The following is a 24583-nucleotide window of genomic DNA, read 5'->3' on the forward strand; positions in this document are numbered from 1 at the left end:
CCATTTCAGCCTATTGCTGTTGAAGTTTTCTCTGGAGATGGACGGAATTACCTCCTGGCTTTTCAAAAGGGAATTCGGAATAAAGTCTACCAAAGGTCTTGTTCACGGGACTTCCTTACACGTTGTTTTGGGAAGAGAGGGGGAGGGGGACCACTGAAGCCTGTTCAGCTAGTTGCTTAAAATCCAGACCAGTGAGGGGAGGTCTTTGCAGACATATTCCTTTCATTTCCCAGCCTCTTAAACTATGATTCCTCTCACTAGCTTTTAGGACGATGCCAGCTCCTTTATTAAACAGCTTTCTCCCTTCTGGTAACTTAGAGTGAGAACAACCAAAGGCCATTCCATCACAAAGTCTAAGAGAATAAAATGTCACCTTACAAAGGTAAACAAATAAAATAAAAAAGAGAATAATGCTTTGGTAGACTCGAGATGGCTCAGTGTTAAAGACCTTTGGTACCAAAGTCCAGTGACCGCTCAATCTCCAGGACCTACGGAGTGTAGGAGAGAAGCTATTCCACATGGTTTCCCTCTAGACTCCACACAGGTGCCATCACACACGCGCCCACATGTGTAGGACACATGCACAACAATAATAAATGAAAATTAGATGTCCCACCTTTACCTTGCTGTGGGGCTCCAGAGCTGAGCGCCCGGAGAAACAGTGTCCACTGGAGAGCACTCGGTGCCTAGAGGGAAAGTTTAGCTCCTTCACTTGAAAACATTTCCTCAGTGGTGAGATCTAACAGAGGACATACTCCTGGTGTCTCTGTTCACGTGTGAGTCAGGAGACGGAGGCCTCGGTGCGGGAGGGATGCTGGAGCTCCTGGCAGTCCTAGTCCCTCAGTTCTGTGTCTAGGTTACAGCCACCAGGACTAGCTAATACCACACAGTGCTGCCTGTCACCGTAGAGCAGCGCCATCTGTTCCCCTTTTTCACAGTGGGGACCTGACAGATGAACCTTGGGGACCTGCAGATAGTACTGAGTCCCAGAAACACTTCTCTGGAGCCTGTATGTGCATCCAGGACAAGACTTAACTTGTAAATTAGGCAGAGCAACAGAGTAGCAACAATAAAATAAATGGAATCAACTGTATCAGTATACAGAAATGAAAGTTATTTAAAACTTAAAATTTTTTTTCTGGAGTTTTCATTTAACATTTTTGTACCACGTTTTTTAATATTCTGTAGTTAGCCATAGGTAATTTAATGTATGGTGTGTGAACATATAAGTGAGTGTCCTTTAATTCAGCCTAGACCGAGTAGTGATGTAAACTCCTTCCCCGTGAGAGCAGGTAAAGCTCAGGTGCGTCCCACCCCACCCGTGTGTGAGAGTGGAGAGCTCTGCCACCCTCCTCACCTGAGTGCAGAGGAAATGCTGTTAACCGTCACCCCTACTAGGTGTTGGGAACAGATGAGCGTGTCTTTCCTTCAGAAATTCCTTCTCGTCTTCCAACTTGAAGGCCTCCGTCCTTCCCAGGGTCCTCCCACCACCGTGCTGCTTTGAGATCTAAGCCTTTATACGCTGATGTCACAAGCATCTGCAGACAGCCAACGATGTCACAGAAAAGCTGTGCCCCGCACACCTCCTCTCACTTAGTGAAGTCTGTGAGCATTGGTGCAGCTGTGTGTCGCCCACTGTAGGTGGTTGCTTAGCTGCAGTTCCTCATGAGCACCTCCTGTGTTGACTCCATTCCTGCAGACCACTGCTCAGAGCTCTCCCACACCCTCCTGCAGCGTGGGTCCCAGCCCGGATGGCTGTGGCCCCTCATGGTCAGCATCCTGATCATGTAGCCCTCTGCCTGCCGTTTCCTGGCCAATGGGAGGGAGGGCCAGCGGCAGGAAGCTCTAAGAATTGTTCTTCTCTGGGGTCCCTTAGGTCCCTGCTGAGACTTGACGTGTAATTTGAATTGTTTCAGGTTCCTGGCAGTTGTGCCCTCCCTCACCGACAGCTCAGAGTCTGTGTCTGGGCAGAGACCGAACACCAGTGTGGAACAAGGGTAGGTACTAGGATGCTCGCTCAAAATGATGGCACTGTGAGATTAAGATGACTTATATCTAGAGAGAATTATGGTTTTCTCTCCTCAGTTGCTATAGATTTCCCACCCTCAAAAAGCCTCTTGGAAAACATAACCTCTACTCGCTCCCCTGTTTGCCCTGCGTATAAAGCATTCTCTCATTTATTTTAAAATTTTTTTTATTTTTTGATGCCATCCTTTCCAGGTTTTCTTATAGCACTGAAATGCAATTCCTCCTTGTTTGGGTAGACTGCCCACTGTGAAGTTAACTGTGCACGTTCTAAGGCTCCCTGCATCACCAAACCAAAGCGCTGCACAAGAAGTTCTCCATCTGTTTGCTGCCCCCTGGATTGAGTTGTTGTCTGAGCAGATACCGGCTTTGGCATTAACTGTTTACATTGTAGATTGCAGAAAATGGTTTCTTGTGTAATTGTTTATCTCGCTAAGATATTCTTACACTGTGTTTGTCAGAATGGTTTCTTGTATAATTGTACATGAGTACAGCTGCACTTATCTGTTGTGACTACTCCTGACCTGTGCCCACCTTTCCTTCCTTCTTGTCCTCGGGTTACAGGGGCGCGCTCTATAATGGAGCCTTGACTATGCCTCTGCTGTTGCAACCTGCCCGTCTGGTCTTTAAGTTTAAACCTCTGGCTCTGCCACAAGCCCTCTCGTCCTTCAGAGCTTCCCCTGGGCCACAGCCAAGCCGAGGTCCCATACACTCCCACTATTTGCAGTCACCCAGTGATGGGCCACCTGGAAACGCCCTGTGCTTTCGGACTACAGACTAACTTAGAGATCGCACACACGCACACAAGCACACACATACACACACACACACACACACACACACACACACACATATGCGCGCACACACGCACGATGGAAAAACTTAATAGAAATTCTTTTATAAATGAATTTTTCCTAACCCGTATACATGAAAATATATTAAGTTGATAAACTATTGCCTTTAATTTTTCTTTAAGCAATAGCAAGAAAAAATTAAATATGTACATTTGTTAACCTCAGAAGCAGGCCCTAGAAGTTCCAGACATTTTCATCGTTAATATAAACACGGGAGGGAGATAGTCTCCCTTCTCTGTCTTACAGGAGTGAGGAATGTTCTAGGTGGTCTCCAGAGACAGTTCTGCTTGTGCACATGCTCAGAGAGTGGCACCCGTAACACTGGCCCTGGTGTGTGTCACCAAGGTGCCTTTGGCTAAGGACCAATGAGCAACTTCTAGTACTCAGCAATGGCATCCTTAAGCGGCATTGTCTAGAGCTCTGACAGAGTGCACATGCCGAAATGTAGCACAACCGTGTTTAAAAGAACTGAGCCGCTGTGCTACCCTGCTGTAAATTCTCACTGTCAGTCGCTTGTTCAGGGCCAGTCTCAGAGGCCTACTATGTGGAGATTCCTGCATATTTCTTTTCCTCTACTTCTTGTACTCATGATGAACAGTGGGATGCGCCCTCTGCTTCACCCCAGGTCATAGAACACTGCCTCCCTTGGTATAGGCGATGCCGTCTACATTTTCTTTGGTCCAGATAGTTCCTGTTTCTAAATACTCATCATAGTCCTCGGAAGTGATCACGGCCCTCATTAGCAGATCATCTTGTGCGCTGAGGAACTGTACAGGGTGGGTGGATGCCTCCCTTGTAAGGCCGCTCAGGTCTGCACCTCTGACCCACGCCTGGTTTCCCTCTGTGTAGGTCTGGCTTACTCAGCACCCTGGTTGGAGAGAAGTCTGTGACTCAGAGGTGGGAGGTGAGTGCAGCGCACGCTGAAGGCCTTCCCCGCCTTGCACAGCACGGTCCCCAGAAGGAAACATTTCCCTTTTGTGGATGGAGGGGTGGGGCATTGAAATCTTTTTTCTTTAATGTCCATTTTTGCGTGTAAAGTTTTTTAAACATCAGAAATAATTTATTGCGCTAAGATTGGTCTTTATTATCTTTCCTAAGAGAGGTGAAATCAGCAACTTCCAGTATCTGATGCACTTGAACACCCTGGCCGGCAGGTCCTACAACGACCTTATGCAGTACCCTGTCTTCCCCTGGATCCTCGCAGATTACGACTCCGAGGTAAACCTCAAGTCACCTCCCCAAGAGCAGTTCATTCATGAAATGAAAAATTTCAGTTCTCACATGCTTGTGTTTTAGATTAGAAAAAGGTTAATCACGCTCAGAATCAAAAATTCATCTGACTTTGTCTCTCACCACAATCAGAGCTGATCAAATGATCAGAATTTCTATTTGTCATATTTTGGAAAAAGTTTGTCCTCAGAAAAATACTAGTGTACGAAAAGACTCAGCAGCCTACCCTGTCCATGCAGGTGTGAGTGCCCTGTCCATGCAGGTGTGAGTGTCCTGTCCGTGCAGGTGTGAGTGCCCTGCCCGTGAAGGTGTGAGTGCCCTGCCCGTGAAGGTGTGAGTGCCCTGCCCGTGCAGGTGTGAGTGCCCTGCCCGTGCAGGTGTGAGTGCCCTGCCCGTGCAGGTGTGAGTGCCCTGCCCGTGCAGGTGTGAGTGCCCTGTCCGTGCAGGTGTGAATGCCCTGCCCGTGCAGGTGTGAGTGCCCTGCCCGTGCAGGTGTGAGTGCAGTGCACTGTGTTATCCTGATCCACCATTGAGTCATGACTACATCTTACATGGTGGTCAGGGGTAAAGACCCATGAGATGAAAACATCTAAGTTCATCTGATTAGGAAAACTTTAAAGTGTTGGGGAATGCAAAACAGTGAGGTTTTGTGGGGCGGGCATAGGGTCCCTCACTTCCTAATCTAATCACAAACCTAGCTCTGTAGACACCACTTCTAGCTTCCATCCATGCTGCTGTTCCAGTGACCAAGGCACGCCTCCCTCTGAATAAATACCCTGGCTTCCTCCTCCACCAGTTTTGCCAGCATGCCTCTCACTGGACAGCTGCCCCAGGCTTCCTTCTGATCCCTACTCTCTCCTCATCAGGATCTGATAGCGTTACACCTGCTTTGCTCAGTGGGATCCCTGCATCCCACTCCCCACATCCTGCTCCCCCTCAGTAACCTGCCTAGAATTGTCCCAGCTTTCAATTCCTCATAGCCTGCCTTGCCGTAGTGTCATTCACAAGTCATGAATTAGGAGCCATTTAATCCACACACAAGCACACTGCTGGTGGGACGCACTCTGATCTTCCTCCTCCCTCCCAGGCCGAGCGTGCGAAGTTCTCTGTTTTCACTCACAGGGCTTGCACAGCACAGTCATGCTTTTGACCCTGCTTGTTAGTGAGGTTCTAAGCCGAAGCCCAGACTCTTCTCACGGTTCCCTCAGATACCCTCTCAAGAGCAATGTCTGGCACGTCCATGTTAGCAGTTGCCAAGTTTAGTATAGATGAGGTGCTTCCCCTGTAGGCTCTCTATGGACAGATGCAGCAAGTAGACGTATGTTCACTCTCGTGGATCAGTTTCTTGTGCCCGAGACTTTGGGTGTTTGGTAAAATTGTTAAGAAGGGCATGTATTAAACATTCCACAGACATGCATTTCAAATTTCTACCTTTAAGAACCCGAAGGGAGTAAATTTCTTCTGAATATGTAAATTAGGTCAGCTAGTGAAAGGCTTTTAAAACGATCCCTGTTAGACTGGGAAGTACTCGGTGTGTTTGGCAGTCACTTGATCGGGTTATGAGCTGATGGCTAAGTGCTGAGTGCTTCCATTCATCCCCCCGTAAACCACCTACATGAGGAAAGTGCTCAGGCTGAAGTTAGATGGAACCAGGAGGGGCAGGAGGGGGCATCAGGAGACTGTCCTCGGGTACAGGAGAGATGGAGATCGTGCAGAATGGGAGTCTTTGTGTCTAAGGTGTCCTGCTATGTCCCTGCTCAGAACTAGAAGCATTGACTGTTGCCCTCCTTCCTGTTATTGAGATCCTAGGAGTCTCCCTGTGAGACGCCTAATTTCCAAAACACCTGTCAGGCAGTGCCACTTACCAAGCTCTGCGTCTGAACGGAGGGTGTGGGTAAGCGGCCCACAGACTGGTTTGTTTTTTTCCTTTTTTTCACAAACGTATCTCTAACTCCACTTCTGTCTACCCATGCTTCAGGGAGGGTCACTGCCCCTACAGCCGCTGCATCTGCGCTGGGGAGGAGAGAGGGCGCCTGGTGACTTGGCACTGGGGTTTGGTTTGTGTTTCAGGAAGTTGACCTCACTAACCCTAAGACATTCAGAAACCTGGCTAAGCCAATGGGCGCGCAGACGGATGAGCGACTGGCCCAGTACAAGAAGCGCTACAAGGACTGGGAGGATCCCAATGGTGAGGAGAGCCTTCTGCCTTGTGAACGGTGTAGTGCCCTAGCGCCCATGGGTGTGCCCGCTGTTATAGATGCACACCTGCACACGTGTACAGCAAAAACACAACAGTCCTGCAGTGGCCACCTCTCCAGATGTTTGTAGCTGGCAGGACACTGTCTCCAACAACACTTAGTCCCAGAATGACACATTCATTTCTTATGTCTCCTTTAATTTCATTTAGGTACCTCTTAGAATTCCCTTTATTTTAAAATTATGATTGATATTTGTGAACTATACAATGTATTATATGTAATGACTATTGCTTCCCCCATACATAAAGCAAAGGAAAAATATCTTGAATTTAAGCCTATTAAATTTAATCCTATCCCATTTTCTTTCTCTCCTTCTCCCTACCCTATCTGCCAAGAAAGATACACAATAAAAATATATACCGTAGTAATATAAAAATAATATACACTATAGTAATATTATAAAAATAATATACACTATAGTAATACTATAATAATAATATATACTATAGTAATACTGTAATGATATATACTACAGTAATGCTATAATAATATATACTATAGCAATACTGTAATATCTACTATAGCTATACTGTAATAATATATACTGTAGTAATACTATAATAATATATACTGTAGTAATACTATAATAATAATATATACTATAGTACTACTATAATATATACTATGGTAATACTATAATAACATATACTATAGTAATACTGTAATAATAACATACACCGCTGCCTTGCACTTGCACACAGCAGTTTAGAGAACTGTTTAATTACAGAGCCATAACCTAATGAAAACAAGTAGCTTCAAAGTCGGTATCCTGCTTCAGCGGAAGACAGCTTGCCCTTAGAAGTGATGGGGGACCAAGCGGACAGTGGTGGACATGTTTGCTTGTCCTTTGGTGTGACGGCTGCCCGTCACACCTGCTAACATTCCCAGACCTGCTGGTTCATACCACGCTCACCTTCTCCTTTCCTCCTGTTCTTAATGATGCTCCAACCGTCTGGAGCAGGGGAGACCCCAGCCTACCACTACGGCACCCACTACTCCTCCGCCATGATTGTGGCCTCGTACCTCGTGAGGATGGAGCCCTTCACACAGATATTCCTACGGCTTCAGGTGAGCCTCATTAAGTCTGCTCTCATTTAGTCTTTCTAAAACTGTTATCTTCTAAGGAACACTGAAGTGTTACCGGTAACAATTTGTCATTCAGAAGGGACCTGAAATTCTGTTAGGCTTACATCGATAAATAAGCTAGAATTAATTCATTTAGAGTGAAAAAGTTCAGGATCTCGCAGTTAAAACGTAAATATTCCAGCCAGGGAGAGGGGGCTTAGCATTAATTAGTTGGATTCAATCAGTGTTTTATTTTAAAAGCCCCTATGCTGTGTCCATGGTTACAGTCACCCCTCCACGTTCTGTCACTGGTCAGTGCGTGGAGACAAAGCTCTATCTTGCACTTGTAGGGTTTTAGATAGGGAGACGCTAAACACTGGTCTTAGCGAGCGATTGGTAATTTCTCTTACGAGTGATCATGAAATGTTTTTAGAGCATGATCAGATGTGTCAGAAAGACACAGATAAGGAATGGAGGGAGGGGGGCAGAGGCTGCTCAGGGATCTCTGGGGTCCTGCAAACTCCAGAACACAAGGCCCACAGCAGGGCAGATGCCTGGCATGGGAGGTGAGGACAGCAAGGGGCAGGGTTCCTCAGAACAGAGTTAGGAAGTAAAAAAGTTCTGAGCAAGGAATGAAGTGAGAAACCATCCAGAGCAGCCAGCCTGGGCAGCCACCTTGGCATTCTCCTATAGCGACTGTCATAGACATGCTCTGTGTTCACTAAAGCACGGACAGTCAGGAGAAGAGCTAGAGGCTGACATGTCTAGGGGGCTGCTGCATACGTAAAAGTGCTCTCCAACTTGTTTTATCAACCATGAGTGTCTCATAACCTTCTATTCCACTCATGGCTGTGACAGTTGGATGCCACGTTAATTGACAAAGAAGTCAGGGAATCAACCAAAATCAATTGGGAAAGCGCCCTGCGTGGAAACCTGTTACTTAGTAACTTAGTGTAAAAGATAGACTTGGCCAAACCATTGTCCATACCTGGAAGCTTGCCTTGCCAATTACCTGTGGTTCCCATGAAATTCTTCCCTCAGGGGTCCCCTAAAGACTAATATTTTAATGAACTTTTATTGTCTTCATATTTGAATTCTGCTTTGACTGCAAAACAGACGCACTAGGCATCCTTCATACAGAATACACCAAAGAGAGAGATTATAAAGTTTGTTTATTTAATGTAGGATGGCAAGAAGTCAGAATGTAGCCAAAGGTATTTGAGGTTTTTAAGCCCTTGAACTTGACAGAAACTTCATGGCCCAGAGGTTCCCTAATAGAGACATGCCTCCTCCTGCCCCCAGGGTGGTCACTTTGACCTGGCAGACCGGATGTTCCACAGTGTCCGTGAGGCCTGGTACTCAGCATCAAAGCACAACATGGCGGATGTGAAAGAACTCATCCCAGAATTTTTCTACCTGCCGGAATTCCTGTTCAATTCTAACAACTTTGACCTAGGTATGTAGACGAGAGGCTTGGTAGGAGTGTTGGCAGGAGACGTGGAGGGAGGCACATCAGTGTTCACGGTGCCATGATCCACCCTGCTTGCTTTGCTGACTCCCCATGAGTGTGCGTGTAAATAACACGCAGAGAGAGCAATCTCCTGCTGCCTAAGAGAGCTGGTTGAGCTGAGCGTCCGTGGGAGACTTAACACAGACACAGGGGGCATCCAGTAGTCAGGGCCATGTTGTTTCTGTGAAAATCATCTTGCAGTGATCCTACTTTTATTCACACACACACACACACACACACACACACACACACATACACACACACTCACTCACTGTGGAGGGTATCATCTGAGGGGGTTAGAAGTATGTGGTCTCTATACTGACTTGACTTTTTGTTAAGTCATACGGTAACTTCTAACCCACCCAACACACTGGTGAGTAAGCCGTTTATCCGTGTGCCACATTATAAATAATCGAGCCCAGTGATGTGCACCTGACAGTTTCTACAGGACGTATTTTTCCTGGCTTCGTCTTGGATGCAGCCCAGGGCTCGCTAAACCTCTGAGCACAGCGTTTGTGGAGTCGCCTGCCGTGAAGTCCCTCTGGTTTATTGTTTTCAGCCAACTTCTACAGTGCTGATCTCACTTGGGCTTAGGAGGATTGTAAACTAAAATGCCTTTCTAGAGTTAGTTCATTAACAACAACAACAACAACAAAAATCCACCTTTTTTAGATGATAATTCCAATTAGTTCTTTAAATCTTATAGAGGATGGTTTCTTGTTTTCTTACGTTGAGAATCTTTTTTTCTAGCCCACACTGACTTGCTGTGTAGCCTAGGCTTGCCTGTTGCATGCTGTCTAGCCCAGACTGGCCTCCAGTGTGCCATCCCCATCTCCCCATCCTCGGTTTTAGGATTAGAGATGTGAGCACCACGCTGTGCTCAAATGATTCCTTTAATAATGTCAGATTATCCCATATAACTTTACGCGGAATAAATGCCAACATTTATTACAAAACGATGTTTTTGTTTCTGCTAAGTGGCCTTAGTCTTTCCAAATATTTTTTCTTTTAATGTTCCAAAAATGTGTTTCAGATTTTATTTTTTAATAATAAATATCTGTGTCCTATCGAAGCCTCTTAAGATTTTAAGCCGTGAATAGTGGCGCATACCTTTCATCCCAGCATTCGGGAGGTAGAGGGATTGTGAGTTCAAGATTAGCCAGAACTACACAAGAGACCCTTCGTGCGTGTGTGTGTGTGTGTGTGTGTGTGTGTGTGTGTGTGTGTGTACGTGTGTGTGTATATATTGTATATGTGTATATACACACATTGTGTCAAAAGATGAGAAACCTTAAGTACTTAAGTTTTATCATAAGAGACCCTGGTAGCTGCACCTATGCCATTGAAAAGAGGTTTGTAGCCAGCAGCATTCTAGAAAATGCTGTGTTGCTCTTAGAGGACAGTGAGCTTAGCCTAGCTGAGCCCTGAGGAGTCTTACCAGGAAGGAACTGTTTAACTTTGTAATGTCAACTTTCCAAAAGACACTTGGGAGAGTTTGGCTTGGTTTTGCTAACAGTCAGTAGTCTTTCTGAGGTGTGCTCTAGGGAGCAGCCTTGGAGAGACGCCACGGCAGACAACTTCAGGAAAGGGCACGGGGTGGGGTGTTCTGTGGTGAAGCCACATAGCCCTTGGTAATGAATCTGGCATGGGATTTCTGTCTCTTCAGTAGGGAGCTAACTGCTGAACTCACCCATTTTTTCCTAATGTGTCCAACTGCTCAGGCTGCAAACAGAATGGCACCAAGCTTGGAGATGTTATCCTTCCACCCTGGGCAAAGGGGGACCCGAGAGAGTTCATCCGCGTCCACCGTGAGGTAAGAAGGTTTCGTCTTGGTTGGCCAGTGACCACTGTGGAGAGAGGGCCCTGAGCAGTGTGCTGTGCATACTTTAAATCACTTGTATTGTCCTCGTGGCTCTTAAGTAGTTTAATTCCTGTGACCGCAGCCAGGTTTCTTTTACTGTGGGATCAATAGTAAAAGCTAGGCAGTGACCGGCTGCTTCGGAATCACAGGCTCTGGAGTGCGACTACGTGAGTGCCCACCTGCACGAGTGGATCGACCTCATCTTCGGCTATAAGCAGCAGGGCCCCGCGGCAGTGGAGGCTGTGAACGTCTTCCATCACCTTTTCTACGAGGGCCAAGTGGATATCTACAACATAAACGACCCGCTAAAGGAGACGGCCACCATCGGCTTCATTAACAACTTCGGTCAGATCCCTAAGCAGGTACGGCTGCTCCCGGCATTGGTGGGTCTGGTTCTCTTTGTAGGTGTGGTCTATTTCTCTCGGTTGGTAGCTGATCGTACAAGTAGTTAAGACTCACTAATGCAGCCCTTGCATTCACCATTAAACTCAGCAGATGGCTTGTCATCGATCTCCTTTCCGATTTACAATCACACAAGTAGAATTCTTTCGTGGCACACACCTGCATACGTGCATGCACACACACAGACACACCACGGAACACACACACACACACACATGCACAGACATCACATCACACCCCCACATAACACACACACGCACGCACACACACTGCAGAGGAGCACAGATGGGGAAGCAGAGTGCGCAGCCACGGTTTAGTCCACTGCTGTGCTGTGGTAAAGGACCCTGAAAAGAGCAGCTGAGGGAAGGAAGATTTTCTTCTCTCGGCAGCCGCAGGTTGGGGTCTATCAGCAGGCAAGGCTGGAGCGTGAAGCAGCCAGTTCATGTCGCATTCACAGTCAGAGGCTCACTGCGTAGGTCACCTTCTCATTCTTACAACCCCAGGCCAACACCTGAGGGTGCTGTGCTAACTGATGGCCGTGCTGACAGCTAAGACATTCAGAAGCCCCCACAACATGCTCAGAGGCCAGTTTGATCTTGATGGAGCCTCAGTTTAACTTCAGGAGACTCTAAGTCAAGCCTCGTGAGAATAATTGTGGTAGTCTGAGCCACAGTATTGACGGAGAGAATAGGGGCTCTGCTATGGTAGGACCGGCTGCCTCCCCACCATCTGGATCCTGGAAATATTGACCAGGAGCCAGGGCTCGCAGCACACAGAGTGGAGCTCACCACTGCACTGCAGCCAGTGAGGAGCAAACCTCCTTCCTTCATCGCCCCATGCAGGGTACACAGGATAGAGGGAAACGCCATAAGTGGCCACGAGACCATGGGGACACAGGCAGGGTCAGGCTGCTCATGCACCTTCCTGTCACGATCCTGAAGGCTTTGTACTTGGGTCCCAGCCCCCTCAGTCCCTGCTGCACCCGTTTGTCTGGAGTTGCTATCTGTTGGTTCGCCAGCTCTGAGGTTTCCAGTGTTGACAGTGGGAACACACAGAACAATGGCGAGCCTTCTTGTGGAAAAGCAGGGACAGACCAGAGGACAGCCAGTACAGAGTCCTCAGAGCTTCAGGCTGATCCTCCCACGAAGAAATGAGAAGCTTCAGACCAGAGGGCCGGTGCTGCTTCCCTCTCCTTAGTTGAGCCTTTGTCCCTTCCTGAGGGTGTCAAGGGCAGGCGTTCTATAAGAAATGAATACATTCAACGAACAGGAAGACCCACTGCTGTCCCATGGGACTCCAGTTCCATTTTCAGCACCCACACTGGTAGTTCAGGGCCACCGTGACTCTAGCGCTAGGGGACCCTCACTCGTCTTCTGACCTTTGAGGGCACTTGTGGAACACACGCGCGTGCACACAGTTTCATAATAGCTTTTTAAAAGATGTCTGTACCACTGCAGGATCTCTGTGTTACTTTGGTGAAAGAGGCCAAGAGAGCCATTTCTAAGACATCCCATTCAATAAAAGAGAATACTTTCATACCTAGATTATACGGTCACTGTGGGTACATAACTTTCTATGACTGTGACTTTGCACAGTGCCATAGCTTTTGTCTTTGTCCTAGTTAGGACTTCTACTGCTGTGACAAACACAGTGGACCAACAGCAACTTGGGGCAGGATGGGGGAAGGTAGGGTATTTTATGTTACAGCTTCATCCAGGGAAGTCAGGGCAGGAGTCTGGAGACAGGAACTGAAGCAGAGGCCATGGAAGAATGCTGCTTGCTGGCTTACTCCCTGTGGCTTGCTCACACTGTTTTCTTATACACCCCAGAACCACCAGCCGAGGAATAGCACCACTCACAGTGGACCTTGGCCCTCACACATAAGTCGTTAACCAAGAAAATGCCCTGCATGCTTTCTCACGGGTCAGCCTGGTTGGGGTCATTTTCTGAGTTGTGGTTCCTTCTCCCAACTCAGCTTATGCTGAGTTAGCAAGTCTTCCCATAATGACTAGTCAGTGTGCTTCATAATGTGTGTCTGCTTTACACCTCTCTAATGCATAGACAACCACAGAGCTGTGGCCACATCCCTCCATGTGTCTCAGATCTGCCCTTTTGCCCCAGCGATCCAGTAAGGGCTCACAGGTCATCCTAGAGCTCAGACATGCTCCTCCAGGAATAGTCCCTGCAGAACTGACAGGATGAGTGGTTCAGAGACAGCGAAAAGTCTTTAAGTGAACTTTTAATATTTTTAATCTTGTAGAAACAATGACCAGAAAGAAAACCAAAGATTTTTCTTCTTTTAAAAATACGTCTCATCGCAAAAGCTGTGAATTAGTCTGACAGAGTGAGCACCTTGGTGGCACAGCTCCGCCCTCATCACTGCGGCGTGCACACTCGGGATCCTCTCTGCCTCTCTGAATTCTTCCCTCACAGATTGGCAGCAAATTATGGGCACCTCAGACACCAAAGAGCCATTGCTAAGTCATATTAGGGACGGCCGTGAAGGGCAGGAGTAAACCCTGTTAGAGGGCCTGCTGCCTTCAGGGACAAAGCGATCAGGTTGTGGAGAACTTAACATCATTGTAAAATGGTTGTCCACCAACTTGGAGTTTGAATGGATTGTATCTCTTCAGAAAGTTGATTCAGCCCAGCAGTGAGCATGCTCGCCCCGGCTGGCTGTGGCGTGGGGGCACTGCTTCCATGTGTCACAGTCTTCTTGGCCTCTTGAATAGCTCTCCGCAGACAAGAAATGGGGATGATATAGTGTATGGTCCTTGTAAAGCTTGTCAGTGGGGGAAACACGCTCGACAGAAAAGGGCGGAGTTCGTTATTATCCCATCACGTGTGTTGTCCTCTTCAGTTGTTTAAAAAGCCTCATCCACCAAAGCGAGTACGGAGTCGGCTGAACGGAGAGAATGCAGGCCTCTCTGTCCCACCAGGAGCCACCAGCGACAAGATCTTTTTCCATCACCTAGACAACCTGAGGCCTTCCCTAACACCCGTGAAAGGTAAGATGATGGCCCCAAGCTCTGCCTTGAAATTCCTTTTCAGAGTTCTGGTCGGGATGCTTTCGTGGTGCGTGAGACTCAGGTCCTAAGTCCTCAGGTCCTAAGTCCCCACTGCCTAACACGATGATTTCTCTGTAGAACTCAAAGAGCCCGTGGGGCAGATCGTGTGCACAGATAAAGGCATTCTCGCCGTAGAGCAGAACAAGGTGCTCATCCCCCCTGCTTGGAACAAGACCTTCGCCTGGGGCTATGCAGACCTCAGCTGCCGCCTGGGGACCTACGAGTCAGACAAGGTATACACTGCTTCCCTCCACCCCTTCGTGGTCGCAACAACCGGGCTTGACAGGGGCAGGGAGAACCAGGCTTTGTCTGCAGCTCCTCCAAAGGCAAGAAGGAGGATGTCCTGCTTCAGAGGGAGAGGGCTGGCAGGGCAGCCACTCGGTGCCTGAACAAGAGGGTTTAGAAGTTTGTGAAGTGGGTGCGAGCTTCCCCCAGCACTCCCAGAGTTCTAAGATCCTAGCCAGCGAAGGGCTCACCGTTTCTGCAGCCTGAATGGCCTCTTTTTGGCAAGTCACACTCTGGCTGGTCCCTTGCCGTGTCAGCACCCTGAAGGAGCCCCATCCCACACACCAAAAGCTGCCGAGTCTTAGAGAAGCAAATCTGTGGTCTCTTCGTGGCCTCTGAGGGATCCTCCCACCCAGACAGACCGCATGGCCCTCAGGTGGTAGTGGGCACTGTTCTCAGTCGGCGGAGTGCTCCCTGAACAGCACGTGCTCCCTGAGCAGCACATGCTCCCTGAGCAGCATGTGCTCCCTGAACAGCACGTGCTCCCTGAGCAGCACATGCTCCCTGAGCAGCATGTGCTCCCTGAACAGCACGTGCTCCCTGAGCAGCACGTGCTCCCTGAGCAGCACGTGCTCCCTGAGCAGCACGTGCTCCCTGAACAGCACGTGCTCCCTCTGAGCACTCTGCTTGGCTACGGCATACATGCCTTTCACCATGCTGATCACATGGGCTGAACATCGTTTTCCCACACTGGATAAAAACTAGAGGGGGTTACCACAGTCGCTCAAATTTGATGCTTAGCAGCCACTGATGTCGGGCAGCTCGGGGTAGAATTTGAGTGGGACTGTCACTGTAATGGAACTCTGCCAACTGTAACTGAACCTGACCCAGAACGAGCTCCGTCCAGAGACCTTACCCTGGGAACTCGGCTCTGCCCTCCTCTAGCTGAAGTCTGAGGCACTCGGTGACACATGGCTCGCGTCTGCTTTGTTTACAGGCAGTGGCTGTGTATGAATGTCTGTCCGAATGGGGCCAGATTCTCTGTGCAGTTTGCCCCAGCCCCAAGCTCGTCATCACGGGTGGAACAAGTACAGTGGTGTGCGTCTGGGAGATGGGCACCTCCAAAGAAAAGGCCAAGCCCCTGACGCTCAAGCAGGTAACCGTGCAGCTTGAGGGGAGGCCGGCGCATTCTTCAGGCTCCAGAAATTACGCAAGGCCTCCTTAAGCCAGAGCCAGCCTTGGCAGGCAAAACCAGAACCTGGTTGAGGTGGAAGAGGGTTGCTTGGGATGAGAGGTGGGGCGTATGTTAATCTCTGCTTAAGATTGCTTCCAGCCGTGTAGTCTAGGCCGTCTTCAGACTCCTGGCCCGGCTGCCTGGGTTTTGGAATCGAGTGTACATGCCACCACACCTGACCAAACCTCGGTGTCTTCAGTAATCACACTAGGCTTATTTCTCAGAAACTGCCCCTTAAAGTCTAACGGAAGTTGTCTTTAGGAACTGTATCTCAGGCCACCTAAGAAGCACAAGTGTTTCTAGAATTACACGCACACTGCACGTTTGCAAGCAAGGTTATATTTGCTGTGGGTTAACGCCTCTTACTGTGGCCTCTACTTACCTGGACCACCGCATCTCAGTTTGCTTCTTTTGTCATTGTTATACCTAAGGACATGACAAGTTCATCCACGTGTCCAGAAAACTCCCCACTGTGTTGCTGACGAGTATTTTGACCATTTAATCAGTACGATTCTGTTATTGATTGTTAATTAATACAGAAGTTTTTTATTTCTTCGTTTTTACTTAAGCTATTTTGTAGAGTCCATCCCCTCCTCCGACTTTACACGGATTCTAAGACGTGAGCTCAGGCTCCAGGCTCGGCTTGCACTCCTCCGCCCACTGTACTCCGCCCGTTTTGTGACACTGTTTTCCGTGAGGATTTATCATGGGCACTCGTAAATAAGGAGAGTGTGTCTGTGGTCTTAGGATGTAATTTAAGAAGCGGTGTAAGAGCCTCATCGGTTCAGTCCCTACTGCGTTCAGGGCGTCACACAGAGCACTGAGCCTCAAGTGACGCATGCCGACGTTACCTTTGAGATAACGCCAAAATTTAAGTTCAAATCACCCCAAGGCCATTTTAAAGCCAAGTCAAACTTCATTAGGCTTATATAAAAAGAATTAGTCCCTTGTAGAATAGAACAGCCTTCCACGGAGGCCAACGCTCCTTGGTCCCACTGAGATTAGCCAGGTGAAGGCAGGCTCAGCAGGGTCACCAAACTCCCTATGTAAAATACTTGGAAGCTCCTGAGCCAGTGTTGTGGACTGAGGACTTCAAACAGCTTTCTGTGTTTGCTCAGCCCGGCGCCCAGGGCTGGCAAGACCAAGCTCCTCTTTCAGGGTCACAGGAGTAACTTCAATCTTAATTTCTTTGCTTTGGGATAATAAAATAATTGCACGTGGTCCATACACCTTTTTTAAATTATGAGTCCTCAAAATTGTCTAAATAGGGGCTGGGGATTTAGCTCAGTGGCAGAGCGCTTGCCTAGGAAGCGCAAGGCCCTGGGTTCGGTCCCCAGCTCCGAAAAAAAGAACCAAAAAAAAAAAAATTGTCTAAATAGGAGTTTGTGGCGAAAGACTAGAAATGCAGCTTACGGTCTCTGCTTTGGGACCCATAATCAGTATGGGATCACATGGGAAGAGCGGAAAGAAATCCAAGCCAGTTGCAGCTGGTATTTCCTCTTCCTTCAAAGATCTGGGTCACCATTTTCCCTCCCTCCAAGAAGAATGTAAAGGTGAAAAGAAACACCCGGGCTGTCACCTCACACCTGTCCTGGGCATCCGACTCTGTGGTGACTGGTTGTTAGCCTGTCCTTCTGCTGATACATGTAGAAGTGAGGAGTCGGCCAGTTGACCCCCACCCGTGCCCTGCCGTTGTGACCGGCCTGGTTTCTTGCTGCTGTCTTTTGCAGGCTCTACTTGGCCACACTGATACTGTCACCTGTGCCACAGCCTCCATAGCCTACCACATCATTGTCAGCGGGTCCCGAGACCGAACCTGCATCATCTGGGACCTGAACAAACTGTCGTTTCTCACCCAGCTCCGTGGCCACCGAGCGCCCGTCTCCGCCCTTTGCATTAATGAGTTAACAGTGAGTAGCTGACCGAGGAAACGTGCTGCCAAGTCCATTTGTGGGTGCCACTGCGTCCTGCTTGGTTAATAAGTCGCTGGAAAAGCCAGTGGGTATTAAATTTTGTAATCCCTGAAAATCCATTCCCGCTGCACACTTTAAAGAGAGCAAGAGGCGGGGTTGGGGATTTAGCTCAGTGGTAGAGCGCTTGCCTAGCAAGCGCAAGGCCCTGGGTTCGGTCCCCAGCTCCGAAAAAAAAGAGAGCAAGAGTCATTGAAAATAAAGCATGGTAGAGTATACTTCCCTAGTGAGGAGGGAGTCGTGGGGCTCATCAAGAGTGTGAGAGCCCTGCTAAAATTGTTAGTGACACTTTCCAAATTGCTGACTTACAACGTACAGTAAGAAGTATTATTTTACAGTAGCTGTCCCAGTAGCACGTAGGATCTGTGTCGTCTCAGTCACTGAAGAGACAGACAGACAGCACACCCGAGCTTATCCTTCCACCCTCTGGGCTTGGTGTTGAGGGCCAGATTCTCTAAGGAGAAGCAGGAACAGATTCTGGCCACACCCAGAGAAAGTCTCAATCCCAGTAGAATGGTCCCTCTCATCCTTGGGTGACACAGCTTCATGGAGGGAAAAGAGCTCAGCTGAGGCAGGAGGTGAGGTGCCCAGCAGGGACTCAGCTTTGAATTCTTGAAGAAGCTTCTGTTGAAGACATTTAAATCAGCAGGCACTGGATCCCAGGCCACCTCAAATCATTCAGCCACTAGTCTAAGGGCTGACAGGTTTTGAGAGCTAGACCTGTGCTATGAAGCTCAGAGAAGAGAGTAGCAAACTCCCATTCTCCCCAGGGGGACATCGTGTCCTGTGCTGGCACATACGTCCACGTGTGGAGCATCAACGGGAACCCCATTGTGAGCGTCAACACCTTCACAGGCCGGAGCCAGCAGATCGTCTGCTGCTGCATGTCCGAGATGAATGAATGGGACACGCAGAATGTCATCGTGACAGGGCACTCAGATGGAGTGGTCCGGGTAAGTAACCTCAGCGAGAAAGCTACACATTACCCACACACAGAGGCCGGCCTTGAGGCCTTCCATCCACTCTCAGGCTGGTCCCCTGAAACAACGCAGCACACCATTTTGGCTGCTTTCTCTGTGGTAGGTATCTCAGAAGAGGCAATGCATGTACTACCTCTCTAGTTCCTCAAATGGCTGGGTTTCTCTGAGGAGAGTTTCTTTTTCTTTGTAGCTATATATTTTTCCCCTTTGGGGCCTAGTTCCCTTAATTGTGCCCTTTGTCAAAGCTGGGTGACCAATTATCACCCTCCTTAATTACAGGCCCAAGTTTAGAGACAGTGACGCTGACTCCACTCCCAAGTCACACGCTGTGGCTTAGCCAGCAGTCCTGCAGGGCACACCCCTGCCTGCTTCCTGAGGCAACAGTTCCCACTGCTAAATGTTTAAGACAGCACCAAAATTGTCACAGACAAATGTGCTTGGAAGTGGAGTTTGCATTCATCACACAAGACTTGGAGAGGTTCTTGTAGGAAGTTTACTTACGTAGTTGTCTATCTTAGTTACTGTTCTTAGTTACTGTTCTGTTTCTGCGAGGATGACCAAGGCATCCTACAGAAGAAAGCATTTAATTGAGGGCTCACGGTTTCAGAGGCTGAGTCCATGACCGTCATGGCCAGGAGCATACCAGCAGGCAGGCAGGGCACAAGAGCAGGAGCAGAGAGCTTACATCCTATCCTCAAATTGAAGTCAGAAAACTAAGAGTAAAAGGGGTTAGGGAGAAGGAGGGAGAGAGAGAAAGCCTGGGCTATGAAGCTTGTGAAACCTCAAAGACCAACTCTCCGATCCACCTCTGCCAGGAGGGCCACGCCTCCTGACCCTCCCTGAGCCCCACCCACCTCTGCCAGGAGGGCTACACCTCCTGACCCTCCCTGAGCTGTCCACTCACTGAGACCATGGTCACCACACTGACCATGATTTTAAACTTTCACGGCCAGGGTTCTCTCTAGTGAGGGGCAGCTACCAGGTGAGGTAACGGGCCTCATGGGTTCAGAAGCTCCTACCTAGAGGTGGTCACTGGACTCACCCACCTAACCCTCAGAGCACCCCTCCATGAGCTATCCAGTCTGCTTCCTGAGTGGTGCTATGTGCACATTGTCTCCCCACAGTTCTGGAGAATGGAATTCCTGCAGGTTCCGGAAACACCAGCTCCTGAGCCTGTCGAAGACCTGGAGATGCAGGAAGGCTGCCCGGAAGCACAGATAGGTACTTGATGAGCAAGTGATGTATGTAGGTCACCATGGAAAAACTCACACTGAATAGCTTGAGCGAGCTGGGTTGGGCTGGGCTGGGCTGGACTGGGCTGGACTGGACTGAATTGGACTGGGCATGGAGCAGCACACACAGCACTGCCTGCTGCTGTCACTCTGGGCTTGTGTGCCAGCTTTGCTTGAGGTCACCAGGGCCCGCCCTCCAAGGGGTGCAAGCATAGTTAGCTAAACATAGGAGTGATCTCCCACAGCTCATGGGCCTGCGTCTCAGTTCTCTGGGGCACAGGGTTGGGTAAGTCAGGTGCTCCCCACCTCGGTTCTACAGCTGCTGTGCCCAGCTCGTGCCATGATTGTGGGTGGAGACAGGAGACTGCCAGGCTCTTAGATTGCTTACAGGCCTAACACCAGCACTCACCCCACCTGACCCTGCTCACACGGGGCATCAGTTCCAACTGAAGACCCTTATCTGTAACTCCTGAAGCATTCATTTTCTGGTAAAACAGAGCCAGGTGATTTCTCTACAGAATGACTGTGGACAGCGCCATAGAGCCAGCAGCCTCCTGTCCTGCACTGCTGTCCCTCCCTGGCCTGGCACTAGTGACTTTTGGGAAAGCAAATGACTGACTTTGGTGATGTAAGGAGCTGCAGCATAGAAAGGTGCAGGGACTAATGTATGGAGTGTTGTGAGTGAAGTGCGTACACAGGTGCGTGCGTGGGTGCGTAAGCCACACTGTGTGTTAGAGCTAAGTTGAATCTGGACAAACGTCTCTCTGGCCATATCAGGGAACACAGCTCATTTCTGTGGGAATGGCCCCCACACAACAGTTGTCTGGGGCCTTAGAGATTAATATACTGTTCATTTTCAGAACAGTAGAAGGTTCTGTTAGGTTTTGGGGACTAGAGTGAAGAACTACAAGCTAGGTGGTTTAAATAAACAAAAAACATCACTGTCACAGCCCCAGAGGCCAGAAGTCTAAAAGTATTAACAAAACATTGCTTCTTAAGGTTCTGGGCGGGCACTTTCACATCTCTCCTGGCTTCTGCCAAGGAAGCATCCAGCTTTCCTTGGTTTCTAGACACAGCATAATTTCCAGTTGTCTCTCTCGATGTCTTTCTGCTGTGTCCACAGTTCCCTTTCTGAATGTTTACTCATTTGTCTGAGTGTGTGTGTGTCTGTGTTCAGGTGCTAAAATAAATTGGGAGATTAATGTTCTAAAAAAAAAAGAAGAAGAAAGGCGGGTGCCCAGAAGTGCAGTCTCTTGGTAAACTCAGAACCTGCCTTCTGTGCGGGAAGAAGAAACCCATAATCAGCACGTTCTGATTCTTGCGTGATCTCGGCGATGTCAGTTCCCACGGGCTCAGCCGTAGCTTCAGAAGAGGCTATGGGAAGTGTTGGTAGGAGGAACATAAAATTTCTAATCAGTAACCGTTGGGGGTCGCCTGTCTTACCCCTGAAGTGAGTCACGTTTCTTTAGTGAATGACTCAATGATCATGGTGGGCTGGAAGAGGGCAGGACTAGGCGTCGAGGCAGCGAGTGTCATCCTCTGTGTGCAAGGGGAAAGTCCACAGAGAAGGACTGAACGGTGCATACCATGGATGAGACTCAAGGCCAGCCTGGCTCATGTGTGAGTAGGTGTGTGGAGCGTGCTCTCTCCATTCCTCTCGTTTCCACGTGCTCACACCTTGCCCGTGGATCTTCCCTTTGAGAGGCATTGTTGGAGGCAGTAGGGAATGGTGTGTGTGGAGATGTAAAGGGACAGCAGGAAGATTCAGACTCGTATTAGAAGTCACGTGGTTACTGATTGCACGGATGAGACTCATGTTTGCCGTCCTACCACCATTACCACACACACACACACACACACACACACACACACACACACACACACACGCGCGCGCTGGAACGCGCCATGGACGTGACTCACGTTTGTTCTCCCCTCGGCCACTGTAAAGAGTGCAGAGGTAATGGTTTAGAGAGGAGCATAGGAGCAAGAGGCTTGGCAGGGGGAGTTTGGAAGAGGGAGGAGGTGCTTTGAGTAGAAGGTATTGGGTAAGATTTTAGACAGTGAGGTGTCGTCGGAGACAGGTGACACCAGTGCACCCGGGCTTTCTGAAGACAAGTAAAGTAGCATCAGTGCTTGGCGCTCCTGTGAGGGGGAGCAAGCAGGTGGAGCGAGCACCTGAGGAGCCAGGCTATCTGGGAGAGCGTGGTTCGGGTTTTACTAGGAGGGATCAAATGCCATGCTAGCGATTTTCTCAGTTGTGGTCTAGGACATGGAATTCTAAGGAGGGTCCTGCGTGTTCTTACCATGTAGAATCCGGCTGCATAGACTTGGTTGTGGCACTAACTGATGAGCCCGCCATCTCTCATTCTCCCAATGCTTTACCCAGGGCAGCAAGCCCAAGATGAAGACAGCAGTGATTCTGAGGCAGAAGAGCCCAGTGTCAGCCAGGATCCTAAGGACACGCCCAGCCAGCCCAGCAGCACCAGCCACAGGCCTCGGGCAGCCTCCTGCAGAGCCACCGCCACATGGTGCACTGACAGCGGCTCTGATGACTCCCGGCGCTGGTCCGACCAGCTCAGTCTTGATGAGAAAGATGGCTTCATATTTGTGAACTATTCAGAGGGCCAGGCCAGAGCACATCCTCAGGGCTCCCACTCCCACCCCAACCCCACTGAAGCACGAAGTTACAGCAGATTGAAACCTGGTAACTTGATGTTTGCTGTCTTTCCCCCTGCCCGTGAGTGTTGTGACAGGTCCTCCGGCTATGGGTCCGTCTCCCTTGAGCTCTATCCTTGATCAACTCTGTGCCTAAGCCAAAGACAGAGGCTTCCTGTAGATCAAGTGGGGCACGCTATAGAAAAGGAGCCACAGTCCGAAAACTCCCTTGATGGAACGCCCTAGGTTCAGTTCGTCTGTCTTGACGTCTCCATTTCAGGGTACCGGTGGGAGCGGCAGCTGGTGTTCAGAAGCAAACTGACTATGCACACGGCCTTTGATCGGAAGGACAACACTCATCCAGCTGAGGTCACCGCACTGGGTGTCTCCAAGTAAGAGCCCGGCTTTTTCCAGCCCACCTCCCTCTCTGGGTCATTGGACAAGGCTAGGGACCCACATTTTAACCCGGTCCTTGAAGCACACGTTGTCCTAGCTGGTCTGGTGCTTCTGGCCTAAAACTTGCCACTGTGTGGGTTTTAATTCTCAACAAATAAACCAACATCCGTGTGTGTGAAAGACATAGCAAGTGTTGAGCCAAAGGAAATTAAAATGGGAAAATAAATTCAGGTTCAGTTTTGATTTTTGTCTCCTTTAACTTCCTCTGAGGGAATCGGGGCTCCCTCTGAGCCCCCTCCCCCCACCCCGAGCCCTGAAGCAGAGGTCGTCTCCTGTTTTGCACAGGGATCACAGCAGGATCCTCGTGGGTGACAGCCGAGGCCGAGTGTTCAGCTGGTCTGTGAGTGACCAGCCTGGCCGTTCTGCGGCCGACCACTGGGTGAAGGACGAAGGTGGTGACAGCTGTTCAGGATGCTCTGTACGCTTCTCCCTCACAGAGAGAAGGCACCATTGCAGGAACTGCGGGCAGCTCTTCTGTCAGAAGTGAGTTTCCTGGGGGCGCTGTGCCCTGCATGGGCGCTGATTTGCATGGCCGTGTCCTGTGGGGTGGGGGTTTATGTAAACCCATCGTCATTTCTGCTCTTTCCTTTTCTACAATCATGAGCGACCTCTCTCATAGAGAACACAGAAACAGCTGTCAGCCCGACTTTAACACGCATGTGTATTCCACCAGATCATTCTAGAGGCACACAGGGCATGTGCGTGTCCACCCCACACACAGAACTTGTGTCCTTCCCCATCTACTGCCCTGTGTCTCTACTGCCCTCAGTGTTTGTGGCTCTGCACACAGTGTCTCGTTTCTCCGCTGTGCACTTCTCTGTAAAGTAGTACTCCACTGTTTGAAATCCACTCACAGATGTCAGCGATCGTTGCCTATCTGCTCTACTCCTGTGCCGGGACCATGTAGGAGTGCGTGTCCCTCACACTCACCCCCTAAGGATTCCTGGGGTCGTCTTTCCATTTTGCAAATTATGTAAAGCTACAGTGTGTTCTGGTCCAAGTGCCAGAGTTCTCTGCTGGAGACAGAGTAGAACACGCCACAGCACACGGGCTTGACCCTGGGTCTTAACCGTGCCTTGTAAATGACCCTCACAACTGTGCTACTACGAGTGCCGCAGGACCTTCCAAATTCTTAGTCCTCTGTGGTACGGCTGAGCCGTTTCCCCTTTGCCAACTCAGTGGCTAAGGAAATAAATGTGCCTCGAGGGTTTAACCTCAATGCTGGGGACCCTGGTGATCTTCTCAGATGCCACTGGGAGACTCCTCATTTTCCTTGAAGGTTTGTCTCTTGCACTCTTTTCTCCCTCTTGGCGGTCTCTCTCCTTGAGTTCCATGGGTACTAGGACCAGATCCTTCCGTGTCTGCACACACTTCCTGCAAGTCTGGGGCTTGTATTGAGTTTTGCATTTGTGCTGTCTTAGTACTAAGGTTCCAGTTTTGGTGTGGTTGCACTTACTATATTTGTGGTGTGTGTGTGTGTGTGTGTGTGTGTGTGATTTTAAGGTTTGCAAGTTTCACTTTTTAATCTATTTGGAGTCTGCATTGGGTCATGGGCAGG

General features: G+C 49.2%; 1 protein-coding gene across 9 annotated transcripts in view; it reads left to right on the top strand.

Moving 5' to 3' along the window:
• Positions 1 to 24583, top strand: part of Wdfy3 (WD repeat and FYVE domain containing 3) — a 241057-nt gene that overhangs the window by 211168 nt on the left and 5306 nt on the right. For all 9 annotated transcript variants that reach the window (XM_039091828.2, XM_039091827.2, NM_001170551.3 and 6 more), the window contains 18 exon segments: positions 10 to 95; positions 1917 to 1997; positions 3729 to 3783; positions 3978 to 4097; positions 6180 to 6297; positions 7329 to 7435; positions 8735 to 8888; positions 10664 to 10755; positions 10953 to 11165; positions 14066 to 14213; positions 14352 to 14506; positions 15496 to 15654; positions 17463 to 17642; positions 18473 to 18655; positions 19807 to 19903; positions 22301 to 22618; positions 22850 to 22961; positions 23311 to 23508. In XM_039091828.2, coding sequence (XP_038947756.1) covers positions 10 to 95; positions 1917 to 1997; positions 3729 to 3783; positions 3978 to 4097; positions 6180 to 6297; positions 7329 to 7435; positions 8735 to 8888; positions 10664 to 10755; positions 10953 to 11165; positions 14066 to 14213; positions 14352 to 14506; positions 15496 to 15654; positions 17463 to 17642; positions 18473 to 18655; positions 19807 to 19903; positions 22301 to 22618; positions 22850 to 22961; positions 23311 to 23508 — 2576 coding nt within the window.

The sequence above is a fragment of the Rattus norvegicus genome, chromosome 14 (assembly GCF_036323735.1).
Source record: "Rattus norvegicus strain BN/NHsdMcwi chromosome 14, GRCr8, whole genome shotgun sequence".
NCBI lineage: Eukaryota > Metazoa > Chordata > Mammalia > Rodentia > Muridae > Rattus > Rattus norvegicus.